The following is a 20689-nucleotide window of genomic DNA, read 5'->3' on the forward strand; positions in this document are numbered from 1 at the left end:
CGGCAGAATGAGCCGAGTTTTCCTGTCAGTGTCTCCAAAACGGCACAAAAAGTCGCTAGATTTGTCGCTAGTCGCTTTTGACACAAAATAAGTCGCTAGGACGCTTTGGAAAGTCGCTAGATTTAGCGAGAAAGTCACTAAGTTGGCAACACTGCCACGTGCCTGGGCTTGTCGTAAGGCACGTCGGTGACGTAAAATACTGTCGTAAAGCGCGTTTTGCGACACTGCGATATAAACGATAGGATCTTCACATAAAACGATAGACATTTTGTATCGTCCAGACGATATCTATCGTCATATCGCCTAGCCCTAATCAGGTCATAGCTTTTCTTTTGTTTTTTCAAAAATCTTGTGATTTTGGCGGTTTCATCAGCACCCTTCGCACTCATTTAGCCCCAGTATAATCACACCTCCATTTGTTTGCTTCACTGTCGGGACTATGTATTCACTGTGGTCGTCTGGTTTAGCCAAACAAGCTGGATACTATCCTTGAAACAAAACAAAACAAAAAAAGATGTATCCTGGTCTCATCTAGCCAAACAATGTGCTCCAATATTCAATATCAGGTGTGTTTTCGGGTCATTTTGTAAAGTTTACGTTTGCAGGGGCACATTTGCCGTTTTCAATCAGTCAGTTCAGTTGCGTTGAGTTGAGTTTCGTTTCTACTCGGGGGGGGGGGGGGGGGGGGGGGGCTGTATTTCCAATGTAGTAAGAGGAAATACTCCTCTGTTTACATCAGAAATGACACAGTTAATGAGAGGTGACAGAATTTACAATCATTGGTCATTATATTGATATTGCACAGGGGTTACTTCCATTTGTATGGAGGCTACTTTGACTAGTTTCAGCACACATCTTTCATTCAGCACACATCTTGTCCAAAACACACTCAGTGAAAGCTGCTGGGCTTGTGGGACACATTTAATAGTGCCCAACCAATTCATCGGCCGATTGTAGCCCTTTTCAAAATAATCGTCATCGGCCGATTAAATGCCGATATATTCTCTTAAATGCTGTTAAGTGTCGGAGTCACGCAGAATGATGTCCTGTCGCTGTTTGTCCAATACATGGAGTTCTGACTCCATTCAGAAAATACTCCAACATGACACAGGCTGGAACAGCAACTCACTGTGTGTGCTGTTATGGAGGAACATTAGTGTCATACCATTTGTGACCATTGTATATTTAAACCACGACGCTGTCAAAGATGACATGTATTACATCCGAGAAAGGTTCTCTGGTGTATATTTTGGCTCATAGGAGTCATGACTTCATAACAAAGAAAATAATGGAGTAGAGAAAATGTGATTTAACATTAAAGGGCATCAGTGGGCTGCAGAAATAATGTTGCGCCAGTAACTTCACCTGTACTATAACCTACCTCTAATTTGCAGCCACAAGAAGTACAAGACAAGGTGTATATCATAACTCATTCATATAGTGACACTTATTTAAGGTTATATAATTTCCCAGAGGTTTAATGCTTTGTTGCATGTTTTTGTTCTTCAAAATTCCTCTCTGTTGTAAAGTTAAACAAATACTCAAGGACAAAGTATTGTAAAACAGTCAAATGGTCTGCCTGTAGTTCAAATCTTTGTTGTTGTAGGCATTAAGGGACCAAAAAAAGAAGCCATTTTATTCATTACGTCTTCTAAATTAATCGGCGATTAATCGGTCATCGGAATTTTTTTCTGCCAAACACTGGAATTGGCATCGGCCTCAAAAAATCCATATCGGTCGGGCCCTAACGAGTGGTAAGTGGATATTTCATGATACCGGATGTTGAAAATTTCTCAAAAAATTCCTCAGTGACTGGTAGCGATGTGGAACCAACCAGTCTGGAGGTCACAGCAAAGCCAATCAGGTCTTCTGGAGGCCCACAAGCTCGCAGCTCTTTTTCCACAGCTTCACCTGCAGCTCGGAGTCGTAGGAAAGATCGGAGGACTGCGTCTTCACGCCGTTGTACAGATAACAGCCCCCCACTCCCTCCATCTCAGCAGCAGCCGCCGCATAGACGGATATGGACGCTCCCTCTGCTGGAGTCTGAGGAGGAAACACAGCATGTTACCGGGGAGTCGTGTGGTAACCAATAATGGACGGTGTTTCAGTTTGGATTCAGCAAATTCTTACCTGCACAAACAAATTATTTTGTTTATGACAACTGATCATTAGCATTGCGGACTTTCCGAAATTGCTATACAGTATCGTTCAAAAGTTTGGGGTCACCCAGACAGTTTCATGTTTTTCATTAAAAAAAAAAAAAAAAAAAATCACATTTTTATTCATATGCTAACATAATTGCACAAGGAGTTTCTAAACATCAATTAGCCTTTTAACACCATTAGCTAACACATGGATGGTTGCTGGAAATGTTCCTCTGTACCCCTATGGAGATGTTCCATTAAAAATCAGCTGTTTCCAGCTAGAATAATCATTTACCACATTAACAATATCTAGACTGGATTTTTCATTAATTTAATGCTATTTTCATTAAAACAAAGCTTTTCTTTCAAAACTAAGGATCTTTCTATGTGACCCTAAACTTTTGAACAGCAGGGTTTCTGCAGAAATCAGCCAGTCAAATTTAATGCTTTTTAATGCCATTTTAATGTTGTACTGTAAAAATTTTAATGCCATGACTGTGAACTCAACAAATTACAAGGGTTTGCTTTTTTGTAAAAGATGATTTTTATATGAAAACTGTCTCCTCATTTCACCATTTCTGAATCCAGAAACCACTCCTGACCACCCACGGGCTGCAGTCATTCTCTGAATTCCAAGTTTTCTAGCCATTTCTGCATTGGTAGCGTCTACAGATACGGACCTGTACCCGTAGCCTGTGGGCTACGGATACGGCACTTTCCATTTGCTAGACAGATACGGAGCCGTACGCGAGTCTCTCGCGAGTCAAGAAGCTGCTAACCACTGCAAACTGTTGAAAGGTAAGCAAAGGTTAAGGTTAGGGTTAGTGTTAGGGTCAGGTTTAGGGCCCGTACCTGTAGTACCGATGCTACGGGTCCGTACCGCTAGCGTCTACCGGGAGTCATGTGACCAGATCTCGCATATCTGATTGGCAAATGGAAAGTGCCGTATCCGTAGGCCACAGGCTACGGGTACGGGTCCGTACCTCTAGCAACAACCTTCTGCATTTCCCAGCTCTCCTCTACTTTCCAAACATGCAGTTTTGGCAATTGTACCAGACCAGATGGAGCACTTCTCGCAATGCCTCGGCATGTTTATGCAGATGCACATATCTGAAAAATTGAAAAATATCTGTCCCAAATTGCTATAATTATTACCGCCCGGAAAAACTGCGTTTTCCGGAAGGTATTGTTTTCAGCTGCATGGTCTTGCTTGCTTGCTTGTTTGTCTGTAACAATTTGGTTTCCGCGCGATAACTCGATAAAATATTGATGTAGCCTCACCATATTTGGTACACAGGTGTACCATAATAAGGCACAGGTCAAGTTCGCATTTGGTGACCTTGACCTCATTTTCAAGGTCACAGGGGTCATCTTTGTCGCCGGGCGGTCCAAGTTTGGCAAAACTTCTTGTATATTATTATTATCAAAAATTTTTCTTGAAAACTTCAGAAAGAATTTTAATGCCACTAAGAATCAAATGTAATGACTTTTAATGCCATATAAGGCCTTATTTTCGCAAAATCAATTTAATGACTATTAATGCCCTGCAGAAACTCTGTGTACATTGGGCAACTTTACACCCAGTTTGATTCACTGCTTTGTTCGAATCAAACATTCCCCGATACATCTCCAGCTATTAGTGTCTAACAACGTGCTGGTGTGAAAAACGCCAAAGCTGCAAGTATTATGTTCTCAGCTTGTCCATCCAAAACCTGAAAATGAGACAGGAACCGGAAAACATCGTGCCTCCGGCTTTGTCTGTCTTCATACGAGTTGCTCTTCTCAAAGGATGAGTCGGTCAACACGTACTCTGAACAGCGTCTTCGCCACAGGCTTCTTCAGCGCTTGGGCGAGGCTCCACAGGTTGTCGTATAAAGCCGTGTCTACCATGCCGGGGTCCACGGCGTTTACCGTCACAGCGAAGCCGCCGGCCGTCAGCTGCTCCTGCAGGAAGTAGGTGAAGAGGACCAGAGCCAGTTTGCTTTGGGAGTAAGCACCATGGGAGCTGTAGCAGATCCTGAAGACGGGGAGGGGAGCATTTCATTAGGTTTGATTCAACTTTATTCAGTCCCTCCAGGAATTCGCAATGTCGCAATCGCGCGAATTCCACTTGTTGATTTTACCCCTAAAACTCTTGCCAAAGTTAGATATTCAGAGTTTTTAGTTTCCACAGAAACCTTCACTTCCTGCCTTCAAATGGCTTGAATCAAACAATGTAAAATCAAGCAACACAACGGCAAACTGAAATATTGAATATTGGAGTAAATCAGTGATACGTGTTTGAAGCGGAAATCGAGTCTGCAGAAAGTCAGGACTGGTTTCTAAGGTTTGTTCCATGTTGAACCCTGGAAGTCTGGATCTGTGTCTCTGAGACAATCACCAGAACGCTGAAGTCTGAAATGTTCTCTTAATATGTCATATATGATTTTTCTTCCAGGATGCAACAGTAAAAACCTGTATTTTCACCAGTGGAAGTCCTAAATGTGCTTATTTTTCTAACTTAACTTGCTTTTTTTTTTTTTTTTTTTTTAAGCCTAGGTTTTCAGCTCTTTGATTCTATTCACAGTTCATTGTAATGATTTAACAACTGACACCAAGATTATAGTCAGTATTTTTAAATTTTAAACATTATCATGCAATCAATGTGTAGCTTTTTTTTTGACACAGAAAGTCTAAGCTGAAAACATGCAAGACATGCATTAGTTTCCCAAAAAGCAACTAATTAAGGATATTAAACTTAAATAAACCTGTCATCACCATCATACTTTGCCACACCGATTGATTTTTGTAGTTAAAATGTTCCTTGCCATAGAAAGCTAATGGTATTAAACTGTGAAATTACATGATAGTTCACAGATTTTATACCGATTTCTAGATACGTTCTCTTGGTGTCTGCAAACTCACAGTCATCCAGCAGCTTTATTGGTCATCTTACCTCCTGTTTAAGTCCTCCATGTCTATGACTCCTGCGTAGTGTGTGGCGGAGGACATATTGACGATTCTGGAACAGCAGCCCTGTTTTCCTGATTTTTTCAGTAAGTCCAGCAGCAGGTTGGTCAGCAGGAAGTGACCGAGGTAATTGAGGCAAAAGTGGAACTCAAAGCCGTCCTCTGTCAGTCTTTCCGGCACCAACATGGTGCCAGCTGAGTGAAAACATCATTGAATAGACTCAAAATGCAACACTAGTGTGATATTTTGTGTATTATGGGTCATTCCAGAAGTTGAGGACATTTTATGATCCAGTCATCAAATTTCAAAGAATCTATGTACAAAATGCGAAAACATGCAACCCTGTTATGCATATTATCAGAATAAGACAAATTCTTTTGACTTTTTTCTTGACTGTTTTACATAAATAAGTTTGTCCTTTTGGTCAGCAGTAACAGCTAGCGAAATAATTAGCTTCTACTCCTGAGAAAAAGCTAACATTAGCATGGATTAGCAACCTTGTTACTGTAATTAGAGTAGGGTTAGCAAACAACAAATAAACGTGGAATAAAAATGGTACCACTTAAGTGTAAGCAGAGCCAATCAGTACTTTGATAGTTTATTATTGATGCTTATGGAGCAGAAAATTGCAAAAGGTTAAATTTTCAAAAATTTTGAAGCCCAAATGTCCTCCAGTTCTAGAAAGACCCTTACACCGTGACGCTGGTGCAACCTACCGTTGTTAACCAGAACGTGGAGGGGTAGACCTCGGTCTATGAACGTCTGAGCAAACTGACGCACGGATTTTAGTGAAGTCAGGTCCACAAAGACAAACTCAGCTGTGAGAAGAAAAGAAAAACTGGATGTTAACTTTCAGCCAGCTTCCATGCTGGTTTCAGAAGTAATGAGGAGATTGCAGGATGATTCAAGAACATCTAAATCTGAGGTGTCAAACATATGGACCATGGTAAAAAAACAGAGAGAAGACAGCTGTAAATGTTCTGATCACAAAGTAAAATACTACATTGTTCAGTTCCAGATACCTATAACTAAATGTTTGGTGCTTTTGTAGACACACTGATCAGTAAGTTGCAATGTGGAAATGATAAACTGAGGCATAATAGTGTTGAAATTTTATGTTAAAGTACTTCTCCTTGAAATTTTAGGTTGTTCATAATGTTTTGCACTGTCTTCCACTGTATCACTTTTGCAGTGTTCTGTTCTTTTAGTCAGTTGCACATTTTTGCAAAGATTTCTCTTCATGTTTTTTTCTCCACTATTGTTTTTTTATTCGTATTTTATAATCTTAATTCATTTATCTTGCTTGTTTAAAAGGGAGAAAGTCATCTGTAATTTCAAAGTACACTGTGTATAATGACAAAGCTTTTTTTTAATGTTAAGATTATTAAATGTGAAAATGTTCAGAATGCACTTCACTGTTGCACTAAAACAAAGGGAAAAATTTGGAGTTATTATTTACAGGTTAGCACGCTTTGATTTTACTTTCCCGGCCCACCTGACATCAAATTGGGCTGAATGTGGGCCCTGACCCACAGTGAGTTTGACACTTCTGTTGTAAATCTCTCTCTAAATGTTCTTCGATGCTGCTGTAAAAAAAATTTAGTGAGTTTGGAAACTGGGTTCAATGCAGAAAGGCTGGATTTATGTTCAATGCGATGGTCAGAAAATCCATTTATTGATTAAAATCAATTAAGTCTACACTGAAAACATTGCCTCCTCTGTGTTGTGCTTGGATGACTTGCACACAGCCGCCAACACAAGCATTTATTGAGTAACTGTACGACACTGAACTTGAATGAACCTGACCTCAGATGATGGATGAGAAAATTTCACACTGTACAGGCCAGGCATGCTAATAAAGAACCACCAAGTTAGCTACCAGACCATTCCAGTCACAGTCTGGGGCTTTTCTTTTTCTATTCTGACGCTGGATATTACATCTTATGAGACGCAACAAAGATGGCTGCAACCGCAGCCTAGGCACAAAGCTAATAACACTCAATAAACCAAGGGTCAAAATGAAGCTACACAAGGGAGCATTTAATGGTGAAATTAAAGGAATATTAATTCAGAGTTGGGAGTGGAGCCTCTGAAACTAGTTACCTCTAAACGCTTCTGTGGTAGCATTTCCAGGCATGTTGTCAATTAGACCCTCCAGAAAAACGCGATTATGCGATCGCATGAATTCCCGCATTAATCACCAAAGTGCCGCTGATTATGCGGGGGTCAATTATTTCCCAAAAGGCCGCACAATCCCCGAAAAACAGCGCATAATTCCCGCAAGAATCTCACATTTCCACGAAAAAAAAAAAAAAAAGAGAAATATGCGGGTCCCGCTTGAGTTCACAATTCCCACATAAAATGAGAAAACTATAACCGATATAAATGGAGTTGTGAGTTTTTATGTGACGCCCGGCCTGACGTCATCAGTTCACGCATTCACACACACACACACTAGAAGCACGAGCTGATGCGGAGTGTAGAATGGCGAATGCTCAAAGATCACATTTACCTACGAATATTTCAGCCAGAGACCGGGCAAAACAGTACTCAGATTTACTGCACGAAAGTGGGGAGGAAACTTTTTTGCACCCCGTGCAACATCGTTCGGGAGCACCGAAGAAAATCAACCGTGCTGCAGCACTTCTCCATGACTTCTCCAGGGAGTGTGTGTGAGTGCGCTGTGTGGGTGTGTGTGTGTGTGAAGGAGCGCACCGGGGTGTGTATGCGTGTGTGTGGTTAAACGCCAATTACAATTTCTTAAAAAATGAAGAGGAAAGTGTTTTAACCTCAGTAAGGGATGCGTGTGTCCTAGTAACAGGATGTAGGAGAAGAATCACCTTTTTTCCCCCAATTCTTACATATTTCGCATCTTTTTGCATATTTCACAACTATTCACATACTTTGCAACTTTCCCCGCATAAAATGGCATAAAAACCCTGCATATTTATTCGCATAATCAAGGATTTTAGCCCGCGGAATCAAGCATTTTTGCCCGCGTTTTTCTGGAGGGTCTAGTTAATGAGTCCTTTGCCGACTGCTCAAACACCTCATTAAATCAAATAAAACTCGTACGCTGTAGCAACATTCTACTTTTATAGTAACAGAGGTCTCTAAAAGGAGGGTAAAAATGGTTGCCAGTGACAGAAACACACGACGGCTACATAGAAAGCCCAATCTGTGCTTTTTCTCACAGGCTTTTCCTGCAGAGAGGAATTTTTGGTGTCTTTCTGCAGCATCAAGCAACAAACTAAAGCGATTAGAAACCTGACATAATATATGGCTGCTTATGATATAACCAAAGAAAGTGATCTTTTACTGACTTTGGGTCCCAGATCAACATTATTTAAAGAACACAACACTTACCTGCACTTTTATTCGGTTTAAAATCATTTTAAAAAGCCCCAAAAGGTGCAGTGAAGAATTTCTGGTGCGACTTCAAAGTGCAATATAGATAATAATCTGTGCAGTATTAAGACTTCTCTCAGTATTTCTATTCATGAAAGGATCTGTGCAGTACAGTTAATTCCAGAAGTAGTCCTTATGTATGTTTTTGGTTTATTTTTATACTACCGTCAATAGAGGTTTGCACTATCTTGGCTGCTAAAACACTGCAAATTTCCCCAAAAATTCGAAATAAATAAATGATATACTAATTGAGGCTTATTTTATCTTAAAAATGAGGCGGATCAAAGTAACTGATGTAAAAAAATTAACAGTCTGGAGTCTGTTTTCAACACTAGAGGAGCAGCTTTTCATTTGAAAGCTCATTGTAGACCAAAATACTGAACAGCAGCTTCTGTTTCCGGCTACGAAAATGCATTTGGGGTGAATGTTTACCTTTTCCTTTGCCGTTCTCGTCATGAATCTTCCTGACGGCTTCTGCTCCTTCTTCTCTCTCGTTCCCAGCTGGAGATGATGGAGATTAAGAGAAGCTTGGTGGGCAGAAGTCCAGCAGATAATCCACTTCAACCAATCCTACGGTCTGTCTAAACCGATTAACTGTGAAATACAGACCAACCTCACCTTTATTTGGTATAATCCTTACTATTAAACAAAGACGCCGTGTGAGCTGTATTCTGCACAATTGGCCTTTTCTGGCATCAAATTGACAACAAAAATTAAGTTGAAGGGAAATATGTAATCACTCCGTATTAAAGCAACAAACAAATCTACAAGAAAAGCTCCCACCTGACGCCCTCAGAAAGAGAGTTGCACAATAACTTCAGCATATTTAAAGGAGCCATGTGAAATCTTACCTTTATGCGATTAATATTTTCACAATTACAGGCCCTCAAAGTGCAAAGGGGTGGGTTTAGAATTGAACTTTTGAATTCATGTTGTATTTTATAGTATCTCTGAGCCCTGGAGATGGATGCATGAAATTTTCATTGCTGAAAACACATTGGAGGTCCATTAAAAACTGCGACTAAATTAACATTAAATCCTCTCAAGGTGTCACAATCTGAAGCCAAAATCTACCAATGCCTGTTTCGAACGCTCTAGATGCAGTTTCAACATATCCCATAATACTGATGTTTCCACAAAAAAACAAACATGCTGAACAGAAAGGAGATTTCAGCTACATATCGTAATATCTGGAGTGAATGTAAATTGATTTTGTTGGAGTTCAAACAGAGCTCAAATACGTATTTCAGCCCTGAAATCTTCATGTGTCTATCTTCTGATTCTGAGTAGTGCAGGTGACAGGAAGTGACCGTTTTCATGGGATGATCCTTAACACTGGACTGCTGACTGAGTGCGATTGGACAGGAGCCTACCTATGATAACATGCATGCCAAGGCTTGCCAGGTGTTTCGCTGTCTCAAAACCCATCCCTCTGGTACCTCCAGTCACAATGGCAGCCCTTCCATTTTGCTTGGGTAAGACTGTGCAGGAGGAGAGAGGGGACCACAAGAGAACATTACCCAATCTTTCACATCTGCTGCAATCAGATTTCCTCCCCTACTTAAAAACAGTTCAAGCAGTTACATCATAGATCATTCCTAACTGTGCAGGGAGAAAAAACCACGAAGACTTTGTTGTCTTTGCAGCAGTTCATCTATCAGACACGATGCGGTTAAAACTTCAACAGAACTGAACTCCAGTCAGTAAAGGTGATACACATGGACTTCTTTATCTGGCATGTAGCCATAAATAATGAGCATATGTTGAAGAAAGAGGAGTTTGGCAATAATTAGAAGGAAGTGTTGGTTTTTCTTGTGTTAAAATCGACATTTCTGACCACCAATCTACACTTTGGTTTTCGATTTTTTTTTTTTTTTCCAAAACTCGAAGGGGTTTAACTACTTTCTGTGTCCAAATAGGAGATTACACACTGGGTAAATGAAAAATATTTCATAATTCCACATCAACAACAACAAAAAGAGCAACTATAAAGAGCTGAACAAATAGAAAAGGCGCCACACTACATCATTTTAGTTTACTGGTATAGGCTTTCAAAATTAAGCAGAGCTCCTTAAGTCTGGTTGGACCCTTTGAACTCAAAAAAGTTTCTGAGTGTTGTTTTGCTCTTGTCTCACTTTTTTAATGCAACATAAAGTCCTGCACGTCTATGCAAACAGCACAATAATGACTAGAAGTATGCAGTATGACATAGTTACATCGTAAATCATAAAGAACAAAGTTAAATTTAATTGTTTACCATTTGTTCCGCATAAACTCAGCCTGCAGTCTAGCCCGGTTAAGCGGAATAGCCCTTGGATTCTTATCAGTTTATTTTTTAATGAGATATGCAAGATAAGCTCGGATGCAAGCTTAGCATTGGTTCATTTTCAAGGTGGATTTTTCCTAAAAATTAGTAAAGATTCATCAAACCTGTAAAATAAACTGCTACCAAAAAACAAAAATCACACGTCCCTCCAGTTTTCCCAATATAAACCAATGCTGCCATGCAGTCTGGACATCAAGCAACCAGGCAAGGGCTGATCTTTACTTTGATACAGTTCTTTTACTACATTTGTAAATTTCATCCACTGTCAGAGCGATATATAGACAGGTATTTACAATATACATCCATTATTAAACTTAAAACAAGTCAAATCATTTAGCCTGAATGACTGAAGATAGCCTGAATGTTACAGACACAACAGAAGTGATCAAATAAAGTTAATTAGAAGGTGTACAATATTTAACTGTTCGACACACTCTGATGGTGAAGGAACACACACAATACTATTATGTAAATGACCCCAAGTCTTTTTGTTTTGTAATAACCCATCAGTTTGATCCGAGTAGATGAAAGTTTTCTATACACATCTTCTGCACAGATTTTGCTTGTAGAATTTAGTAGGAATTATTCATTTAGCTGCCTCAAAGCTTGAGTACATTCTTTCAATCTTGATATTTATGTGAAATATTACAGAATTTAAAAAAAAAAAAGCCAAACAATTCTCCATGTGAAAAAACAAACATTGTTGTACTAGTGATTTTGTTTTATAATGCTTCAACATGTCTGATATATTGAGCACATCGTATACAGGCAATAAAGTCATAATTCACTCCAATGGCCGTCCGAGACTACAGTTGCCTTATCCACATCATCCTCACAGGGTTCAGGTTCAAAGTAGCTCCGCGAGTTTTCATACAAGAAGACCTGTTGATCCACCAGCACTGGAGTTATTTCGGTTCCTTTTCCCACACAGAACAGTACCCGAAGAGCTGAACAACCTGTGACAAGGAACGCTGGTGACAGGAACACACCAGTACTTTTGCATCACCTTGGAGAGTGTGGGGAACAAAAGCGCATGACTCGACCACCAAAGCAAAGGATCTTCATTCAGACCTAGAACCCTCTGTGACTTATAGTTACTCAGCTCCTCCACCACCTGAGCATGCAGCTCCTCCTGGCTCTGTTCTGCATTGGACTGGCAAAATATGGCTGCCAAAGGGTTTGTCCAGGGTTGTGGTGCTGGCAGAAGATTCTCTCAGAGGTGTTGGCTTTTTGCTAGGTGGCTCATCAGAAACCGGGGAGAAATCGTCAAGGCACGACTGCTTCGACATCTGCTTTTCAAGCATTGCTTTTGCCTCCTCAATGTTACTCTCAACTTTGGAGCGCTCCGGAGTTGACAGGAAAGGCAGCTTTTTATACCGAGGATCCAAGAATGTAGCAATGTTTAGGAAAGCTGAGATCTCTTGCGATAATTGTGAATTCTGTGCTTGATAGGACCTTGGAGATGACCTCTTTGGTCATGCTGATTTCTTTGAGGTCCCCTTCCTTGACTTTGAGGGTGGTGTTCAGCAGCAAAAGAAGCACTGGTCTCACTATGCTAATGGTTGGATACCTGCAACTTTAAAAGGCTGGAAGACTTCAATCAAGCCCTCCAACAAGGCCCAGTTGGGGCCATCAAAGATGAAATGATGGTTGCTGGAAGTCTCTGTGAGTGTTACAGTCAGAGCAACCTGCTGTTCTTTTAGTCTTTGTAGCATTGTCAGTGTTGCCAACCATGTCCTACCCTTATCTGAGATCAGTGTGCACTGAATGAGGCCATGTCGTTTCTGTTTTTCCCTCAGCGTAAACATCACCGGTTCTTTGAAATGATCAACAAGCTTGCGGCAACATCCCAAAAAGCTGTCGACTCGCGGCAGCTGGAAGGCTTCATCCATCGCACGACTGATGGTGTGTCCGACGCAAAGCATCTCCACTGACACCTCCAAGAGCGAGCACGCTTTGACGATGTCCACTGAACCATTTGTGGTGGCGCCGCTGACTTTGTGAGTTATACCCGACTCAACAAAGGCTTCATACATCGCTCTGGTGATATTCTCAGCCGTGTTGTCCTCTTGTACTTAAAATGTTTTCAGGCACTTGTTGGTCATCGTGAAGCCATTTGCACTGTTGTAGTTGACTGAATGCATCGAGAGTGAAATGTACATTCTATTCTGGGTTTGACTTTGCCAGAGGTCTGTAGTAACGCCACAGTTCACAACCCCAGCAGGCTCACTAAAGACCATATCACGGGTACGACAATACATCTGACAGACCATTTTAACTGCAAGGTCATTTTTGTTGGGTGGAGAATATCCAGGGTCAACAGTACTCATTAGGGTCTTGAAAGTAGGTTCTTCAACGACGGACACAGGATGCAAACCCTCACAGATGAAATTGGTGATAGCTACTGTCAGGTCATTGTGTCGTCTGTTATCATAATCTAAGCTGTGCCTTAAGTTCATGTCTTGAGACTGTTGCTGTGTATGTAGACTTGTGGGTTCAGTCTTTATTCTGGAGTATGGCGTGGCAAACGCCTCCCGTATCTGATCTGTGTTGCTTTTCACAAACTCACTGAACTCTATGGGATGATTCTTTTCGAGGTGGTACGACAGGTTGGAGGTGTTGCCAGAATATGCAATTTGACTCATGCATACACGACAGTAAATCCGTTTCCAGTGCAATATGCAGCCGTCTGCGTCTGTGTCAAAGCCAAAGTACTTCCAGACTTTGCTTTTTGCTCGTGGCTGTGCGACCAGATTCAGGCCAGAGCACGAAGGTGCTGAACTTTTACCCTCCACTGGTTCCTTGGGTAAGCAATCCACCTGGATGCCTTCAATTATTGAGAACCTAACAAGAATAGTGAAATAAACATTTGAGGGTACTGATAAAACACATTACAGGCATTTGAGAAGCTACACTTGGATGGGAATTGAAATCTTTCTGCCATGTAAACAAGGAAGCAGATTTTTAAAAAATGGTTAAAGCAGTAATCATATAAACTCCATTTCCTGTGATGCCTGTTAGCAGAGCACACCTAAAACAAATGTAATATAATAGAACAATTTTGCAATGAAACCTATCTTAAAGATGCCCAAAATGTTAAGTTTTAGTTGATTCAATGTGTAAGGTTGCATTTAAGATGTTACTTCCCTACTACAACCAATACTAGATTTAAATACCAACATCTTTAATTTGTTTCTGTCCCCCTTTTTGCCCTCTCTGCTCAGGGTAAACACAGCCTGCAGTTTAACCCAGTTTAGCTGTATTTTTGTGAGGTTACCCACTGGTTGCTGCGGTGTTAGTAACGGTTGAGAAGCATGGAATGTTTTGTTTTTTTTTAAACTGTGTTTTTGACTCACATTCACACCTACGGGCAATTTAGAGTAATCAATTAACTTCAGCATATTTTTGGACAGTGGGAGGAAGCCAGAGTACGCGGAGAAAACCCACGCATGCACAGGGAGAACATGCAAACTCCATGCAGAAAGAACCCAGGCCCAGCCCGGGATATGAACCGGGGATCCTCTTGCTCCAAGGCAAAAGTGCGAACCCACTGTGCAGTCCTGATTTGTCGGTTATATTTGGTTATGCATTTGATCAGTTCAGGACTGTCGGCAAGTGGAAAGGCTGCTGATGACTGTGTTTTTACGGTTTTTGGTTGAAAAATTGTGTCATTTTAACAATTTTATATATTTTTTTAAAATAACATGCCTTTTGAAAAACTGACAGGTGGTTTGGAGATTAATATTAAACCTCAATTTCATTGAAAAAAAAAATCTGAATAGAAATCTTTCAGAAAAATGGCAATGAAATATTTTCCCCAAATCATTCGGCCCGACTCTAAAGTATTCTGGAATTTGTTGCCAATAATTGAAAGTCAACATGCACAATGTACAGTTTTTACTGTAAGTGTTTTGTCTTTTGGTCTTTGAAGCAAACAGAGCAATGCTGGCTGTTCTCCCCTGGTTAAAGTCTTTATGCTAAAATAAGCCAAGCTAAATGACTGTAGCTTCAATTTTCAATGTCAATTACCAAACATAATTTGTATAATGATAATTGCCTCTGTTCTGCCTCTGATTTAAAATTATTTCAAGAGCTGAGACGGAAAATTCTACGTTGCAAATGAAGGAGAAACTATGATTCAACTTATCATACAGTTTTTGAACTTGCTTCCTGAAGTTCAGTTAATTCAACTTCATCACATGAAATTGAAATTAAATTATTTATTTAAAGTTAATTCAATTTAGAAACACATATGCTACCGCTGCCTTCAAAATGTGAGATGACTGCACTTTCGTTAATTGATTTACAGCCAATCCTTTCACCAAGAACAAGAAAGTTTCACATTGAAATATTTGCCCTCATTCCAATTACTTACTCTGTATGTAGATTATGATTCAATACGGCTTTGAGTGTAAAGTCGATTAGATCTGACAGAGCTACCTCTGTCCTCCAGTTTTTTGTCAACTCAGTTTCACAGTGCAGTAGAAAAATCATATCTGACCTTCATTCTTTTATTCTAAGTTGCTGGTTTAAACATCTGCCTTCAGGCTTGTGGGAATCTCCACCAACAACACTGATGTACAAAACCACAGTCATGTTGCAAAACTGGAATTTCCTCACATTAATCGTGAGCAGAGTCTTTGGATTTTCCATGTTTTAAAAAAAAAATAAGAGGAATTTTGGAAAGCCTGCATTACCCTTTTCAGTGTTTCCCCTACATAAACTTTACTTGGGCAGCCCGCCTAAGTAGATTGACACCCGCCCAAGAAGATGAATTTTAAAAAAAAAAAAAGGCGCGGTCATAATTACTGGCACCGCATAGGGAAAACAGTCCACCTGTCTGTCTTTCACTGGGTTGTCAGGCGCGCACACACCAACACACGTGCACGCTCGTGTATTCCGCCAGCCCGACCCACCTTGTTAAGCGCTCATTAGCTCGACACCACCTGCAGCGTTGCACAGCCCTGCTTGCTTCAAGTGTCTCAGAGGCAAGTAAGTAACTTTATTACATTTTCATCCCCTAAATTGAAATCATTAAATGTCTGAAAAGACGCACTGTTGTGTTTAACAGCAACGATATCTTAAAGGTAGCCGGCAGTCACTGACAGCGGGAGCGTTAACGAGCAGGGAAGAAGGTGTTAGCCGTGGTGGCTAGCATCCGTCGCTAGCATTAGCTTCCCAGTTCACAACAACAGCGCTCCTATTTGTTATCTCTCCGGTTCGCGGCTCCAGCGGGTTATGGTAATACTAGACTGGTTATTGGACAAGGCATCTGTAAAGTAAGTCGACTTGGACACGTGGCCTTGCAAGAAAGTTCTGTATTTCTTCATTTAAAAATACATGCGACAGAACAAATAAACAAACTCACTTTCCTAGCCTTAGCACCTGCTGCTTGTTGAGGACAGTAACTGCAGAATGATCCGAGTTTTCCTGTCAGTCTCCAAAACGGCAGAAAAAGTCGCTGGATTTGTGGCTAGTCGCTTTTGACAAAAAAAAAAGTCGCTAGGACGCTTTGGAAAGTCGCTAGATTTAGCGAGAAAGTCGCTAAGTTGGCAACACTGGCGCTGCGCTCCGCATCAGCTCGTGCTTCTAGCGTCTGTGTGAATGCGCGAACTGATGACGTCGGGTCGGCACATAAAAACTCACTCACAACTCCATTTATATCGGTTATAGTTTTCTCATTTTATGCGGAAATTGTGAAATCAAGCGGGACCCGCGTATTTCTCTTTTTTTTTCGTGGAAATGTGAGATTCTTGTGGGAATTATGCGCTGTTTTGCAGGGATTATGCGGCCTTTTGGGAAATAATTGACCCCTGCATAATCAGCGGCATTTTGGTGATTAATGCGGGAATTCATGCGATCGCATAATCGCGTTTTTCTGGAGGGTCTAAGAAATTCCTTCCTGGACAGGATGAAGCCACAGTGATCAAAGAATGGATGTCATTCAAGGAGCATGTGTCTTCAGGAGCATTTAACGTTATACTCTTTTCCTAAAATATGGATTTTTTTGTATGTTTATTTATTTATTTATTTTCTTAAACTCAAATTCTAATTATTTTTTTCCAGGGATTCTCTGTAAATCGGGATTCCATAATGACATTTTCTATTTTATGTCAGCTTCTTTCTATCCTGGTTAGGACAAAAGCCAAGGAGCAATCCTGGAACTGCTGGCCGGTGAGTACGATGAATGGGGTGTCGTCTACCCCTGAATGTCCCAACTTGCTGCTGCAGCCCTCATCATCCCAGTAGCAAGTGTAAATTGTGAGAGAGATTTCTCAGCAATGAACAGGGTAAGTGATTTAAACCATAATGCATAAGAGCACAATGTGAATCATTTCAGTTAAATTTCTTGTGCTCTTTTTCATTATGGTTATGCAAGTTTTTTTCCTCTTTTAGATCAAAACTGAACTGAGGAACAGGCTGCAAGGGGAGCATCTTGCTCAGCATAAATGGACCTGACCCCCAATCCTTTCCATACAGAAAGGCATTGGAGATCTTTTTTTCAAAACAGAGAAAAATACACTGCTCTGACAAAAACTGTCAGCTTTGCAAGTAGCTTTAAATAGTTTTTTTCCTTTGTTTTCATTTTTCTTTTGGGTTCTGTTTGTGTTAAAGCAAGTCTGCAGCAGGCTTAAGTTGCATCTATGTGCAATAAATAACACATGGTTCATAAACCAGTTTGACTAGATTGTTTTGAATGCACTCATCAAACACCGCGACGTCCCCCTCCACCGCAAGTAAATTCTCAACCTAGGGGAAACACTGCTTTTAGTGTAGCACATTCTTTGCAAGATTACAGGCATTACACAAATCTCAATTCTCCAGAAACAGTCGCCCCTTTGTCTTCACACGCTGGTGTTTTTCCTCGCTATCATCACATGATTTCCATTCATGTTTTGAGTTGAGGTCGAGACAAAAATCTTGGACTGCCGACAGTAGTGTTTTAGAAATAAAACCAATTTAGCTTGAGGTCTTCCTTCCTGCTCGTTACATGGATTTTTATTAAATTAAGCAAAGAAAATCCCCATTGCTTATCAAGTGATGCAGTGCTGACTCAGCATGAGTCCATTATTATTTGAGTAGTAATAACTAATCAAAAAAAAAGACACACATTGATTAGGGCAGAAGGATAATCAAATAGTATCATTCATTCATGACAAACTTATTTAAATGAAAGTTTCTGTACAAATAATGGTTAATTAATGGTTGTATATATATAGTCACATTTCAAGGGCTGGCTATGGAATTTCCACACAGTTCATTGCTTTCAACACTACTCCTATTAATATCGCAATACCACTATCAGCCAATTCACACACTGGGGTAAGTATCTTTAGCTGCACACTACGCCAAATCCCTAAACAAAGTATTTAAGATTTCTGCAGGCTCTTTCATATATAACTGGATTTCTTTTGAAATGTACAAGCCTGTTAGGGGTCATAATGTTTTGGTTTTTTATCCCCACTAAGTCTATGCGAAGTAGACCACAAATTCCACCAAAGACATTTTGCTTTATGTAAAATCCATCGCAAAATCATTTTTCCACTTCATATCTCGCAGAATAGCGCCGCAGAATACAAGTGAAATCAGTGGATATGGCGTATGAAGACTTGTTCTAAGAAAGTTTCACAATTTTAGGTCAAATTTTTTTAAACACTCGCATCATACAGTTGAGATTAAAGGGCAACAGCTATTCACTTGTGTGTTCACTGTGTACAGACACACACAAATGTCTGATTTACCATTAGACATATATAATATTGCTTTGACAATAACTACACAGGTTTCTAGGGCCTTGTAAATGACATTTTATGAGGAAATGACAGTTGCTATTAATTGGAAACATGCTGTTAAATCAGAAACGCACGTGAACTGTAATTTTTACCTAACTTAAATGAAATAAACACCATTATTTTGATGTGGAAACAACATTCAACACCCTTTAGCGTCAGTGGTACAATAGCTATGTAGCATTAGCTGTCAGGTGCAGCACAGGCGGAACTACGTTAAGAAAATGTTTAATTCTACGTTCAATTCCTACATCCCCTTGAAAAACACTGATGTGTTTATTTCAATTTTAAGTCTGCACACAACCTAACAGCAGTTCTTTCACATGCAGTCACATTTTAGATTGTGGCGCTACATTACAAGCGCTAAGTCAAGTAAAAGGGTGTCAAAATTCTAAACTTTACGTGCTTGTCATGTCAGAAATATGCTGAACTGGCTAGAAGCATCAGATATTAAAATAAAAAGAGCACACTCTTCCATCCATTGTTGTTTCTATTGGTAAATAAATGAAATAGACAAAAACTGATATTTTTCCTATGGAGTCCGGCTCCCGTCTTGGACTACTGGATAACTAGCGTTTTTACAGCCGCAAATTAGCAGACAGAGAGAAACATTTGTTAAGAATAAGTTGAGCTGACCTGGTAGCGTAAAGGACCGGTTGAACATTTGATAGAAGAGGACTTTCATTCCGCATAAATACAGCCTGAGAAGCGGCACGAGCACTGACAGCAGCCACATCTTCTGCTTCCAACGGTTTCCGATAGTCGCAGTGTGCTCCGTGTAAATGTGTCCGGGTCGGGGTCCTGCAGGGAGATAAATACATACAATGGTTCCGCCCTCAAGAGTTCGCGTCACAAAATAACCAAAAATAGTTCCGATTTTAGCTGCTGAGGTAGGAAATATGATTTTACAGTTTTTTCTTTTTTCCAGTATTGCCTCTACAGCTGTGAGGGAGAGGGGAAAACATTTAAATATTCTTAAATTTTAAAAAGAACACAGCCTCATTCTGTTTTTAGAACCATTTGACTATCAATTGTTTACCTTGTTTTGTGCATTACATATATATATATATATATATATATATATATATATATATGTAAATAGTTATAATTTTCAATGATGGGTGAGCTGAAACAGAGGGGAAATAAATCTTGAAATGTCACACACACAGGGGATTTGGATTAGGCATTCTACTTTTTTTCACTTTTAAATATCTTTTTGGCACCTCTTGTTATACCTGCTCAATCTGTTATGAACATTCTATGAAAGTACTTTTATCATAGTTGTGACCAAGTATTTAATACTAAGGTGTTCAATATGTTTTTGTGGCGGTGTGCGTGGGAGAGCTCAGCTGCAGGGGAGAGAGGTGTGGAGGAGGGCGTGTGGAAGCAGCGTCAGGTTAATTGACACAGGTGGCACCGATTAGACTGATCTGATTCACTCTTATTAGTTTAGTTCTTTTTGTTTCTGTGTTCCCCACTGATTCCCTTTTTGTGTTCCAGAGGCTGTGCACCTCTGGTCGGAACGTGGTGCCATCGGTGGTGGTATTCCCCCCCCCCAACTTAGAAGTTACTAGGTAATTGGAGCCTTTGCGCTAAGCTGTTCCCATATTTTGCAGCCCTCCAAGCTGCTACTGCACTCGTCACACCTTCTAACTTAGCTGCTAGCCATTAGCCTAATCTTTAGCCACTGTGAGAGGAGCTAATTTCCTTGTTTGTGTTTCTTGTTCAGCTTTTGTAGCCTCTGATTGAGAGACATTTCTGAGATCACAAGGTGACGACGGACAGAGAGAGGAGGTTGCATCAAACCTGAAGCAGCCATTTGTTGAGAATCGGTCCAAAAGGATATTGATACTCATAATCATAAAGGCTCCAAATATCAGCCACAATAATCAGCCAATCAGATAATCGGTCCATCCCTTCTGAGTGTGACTAAAAGTGGAGTGGAATGGAGAATTTTTTCAACAGGTTCAGTTACATCAGCAGATGTTCTCCAAGTCTTATGGTGAACTGGTGGTTCGGACACAAAGACTTTCTAAGTTTTGTTTTTGTCTTGGATCCAAAGATCTAGAGTT

The 20689-nt window shown here is 40.2% G+C and overlaps 1 protein-coding gene across 1 annotated transcript; it reads right to left on the reverse strand.

Moving 5' to 3' along the window:
• Nucleotides 1–677: 677 nt before the first annotated feature.
• dhrsx (dehydrogenase/reductase (SDR family) X-linked) lies at nucleotides 678–19412 on the reverse strand. Its single transcript, XM_051943092.1, has 7 exons — nucleotides 19254–19412; nucleotides 9875–9982; nucleotides 8934–9002; nucleotides 5810–5911; nucleotides 5080–5287; nucleotides 3954–4161; nucleotides 678–2043 (listed from the first exon to the last, which is right to left on the reverse strand). The coding sequence occupies exons 1-7, from the start codon at nucleotides 19351–19353 to the stop codon at nucleotides 1861–1863; spliced, it is 978 nt and encodes a 325-aa protein (XP_051799052.1). The 5' UTR covers nucleotides 19354–19412; the 3' UTR covers nucleotides 678–1860.
• Nucleotides 19413–20689: the final 1277 nt, after the last annotated feature.

This window comes from Acanthochromis polyacanthus, chromosome 22, assembly GCF_021347895.1.
Source record: "Acanthochromis polyacanthus isolate Apoly-LR-REF ecotype Palm Island chromosome 22, KAUST_Apoly_ChrSc, whole genome shotgun sequence".
Lineage (NCBI taxonomy): Eukaryota > Metazoa > Chordata > Actinopteri > Pomacentridae > Acanthochromis > Acanthochromis polyacanthus.

Excerpts from the sequence above, each read along its gene's own strand:
- dhrsx (XM_051943092.1), bottom strand. The coding sequence starts at position 19,353 with ATGTGGCTGCTGTCAGTGCTCGTGCCGCTTCTCAGGCTGTATTTATGC. Across the intron at positions 5,912-8,933 it reads CGAGAACGGCAAAGGAAAAG|CTGAGTTTGTCTTTGTGGAC; the intron begins GTAAACATTCAC and ends TTCTTCTCACAG. Across the intron at positions 4,162-5,079 it reads ATGGAGGACTTAAACAGGAG|GATCTGCTACAGCTCCCATG; the intron begins GTAAGATGACCA and ends CCCCGTCTTCAG.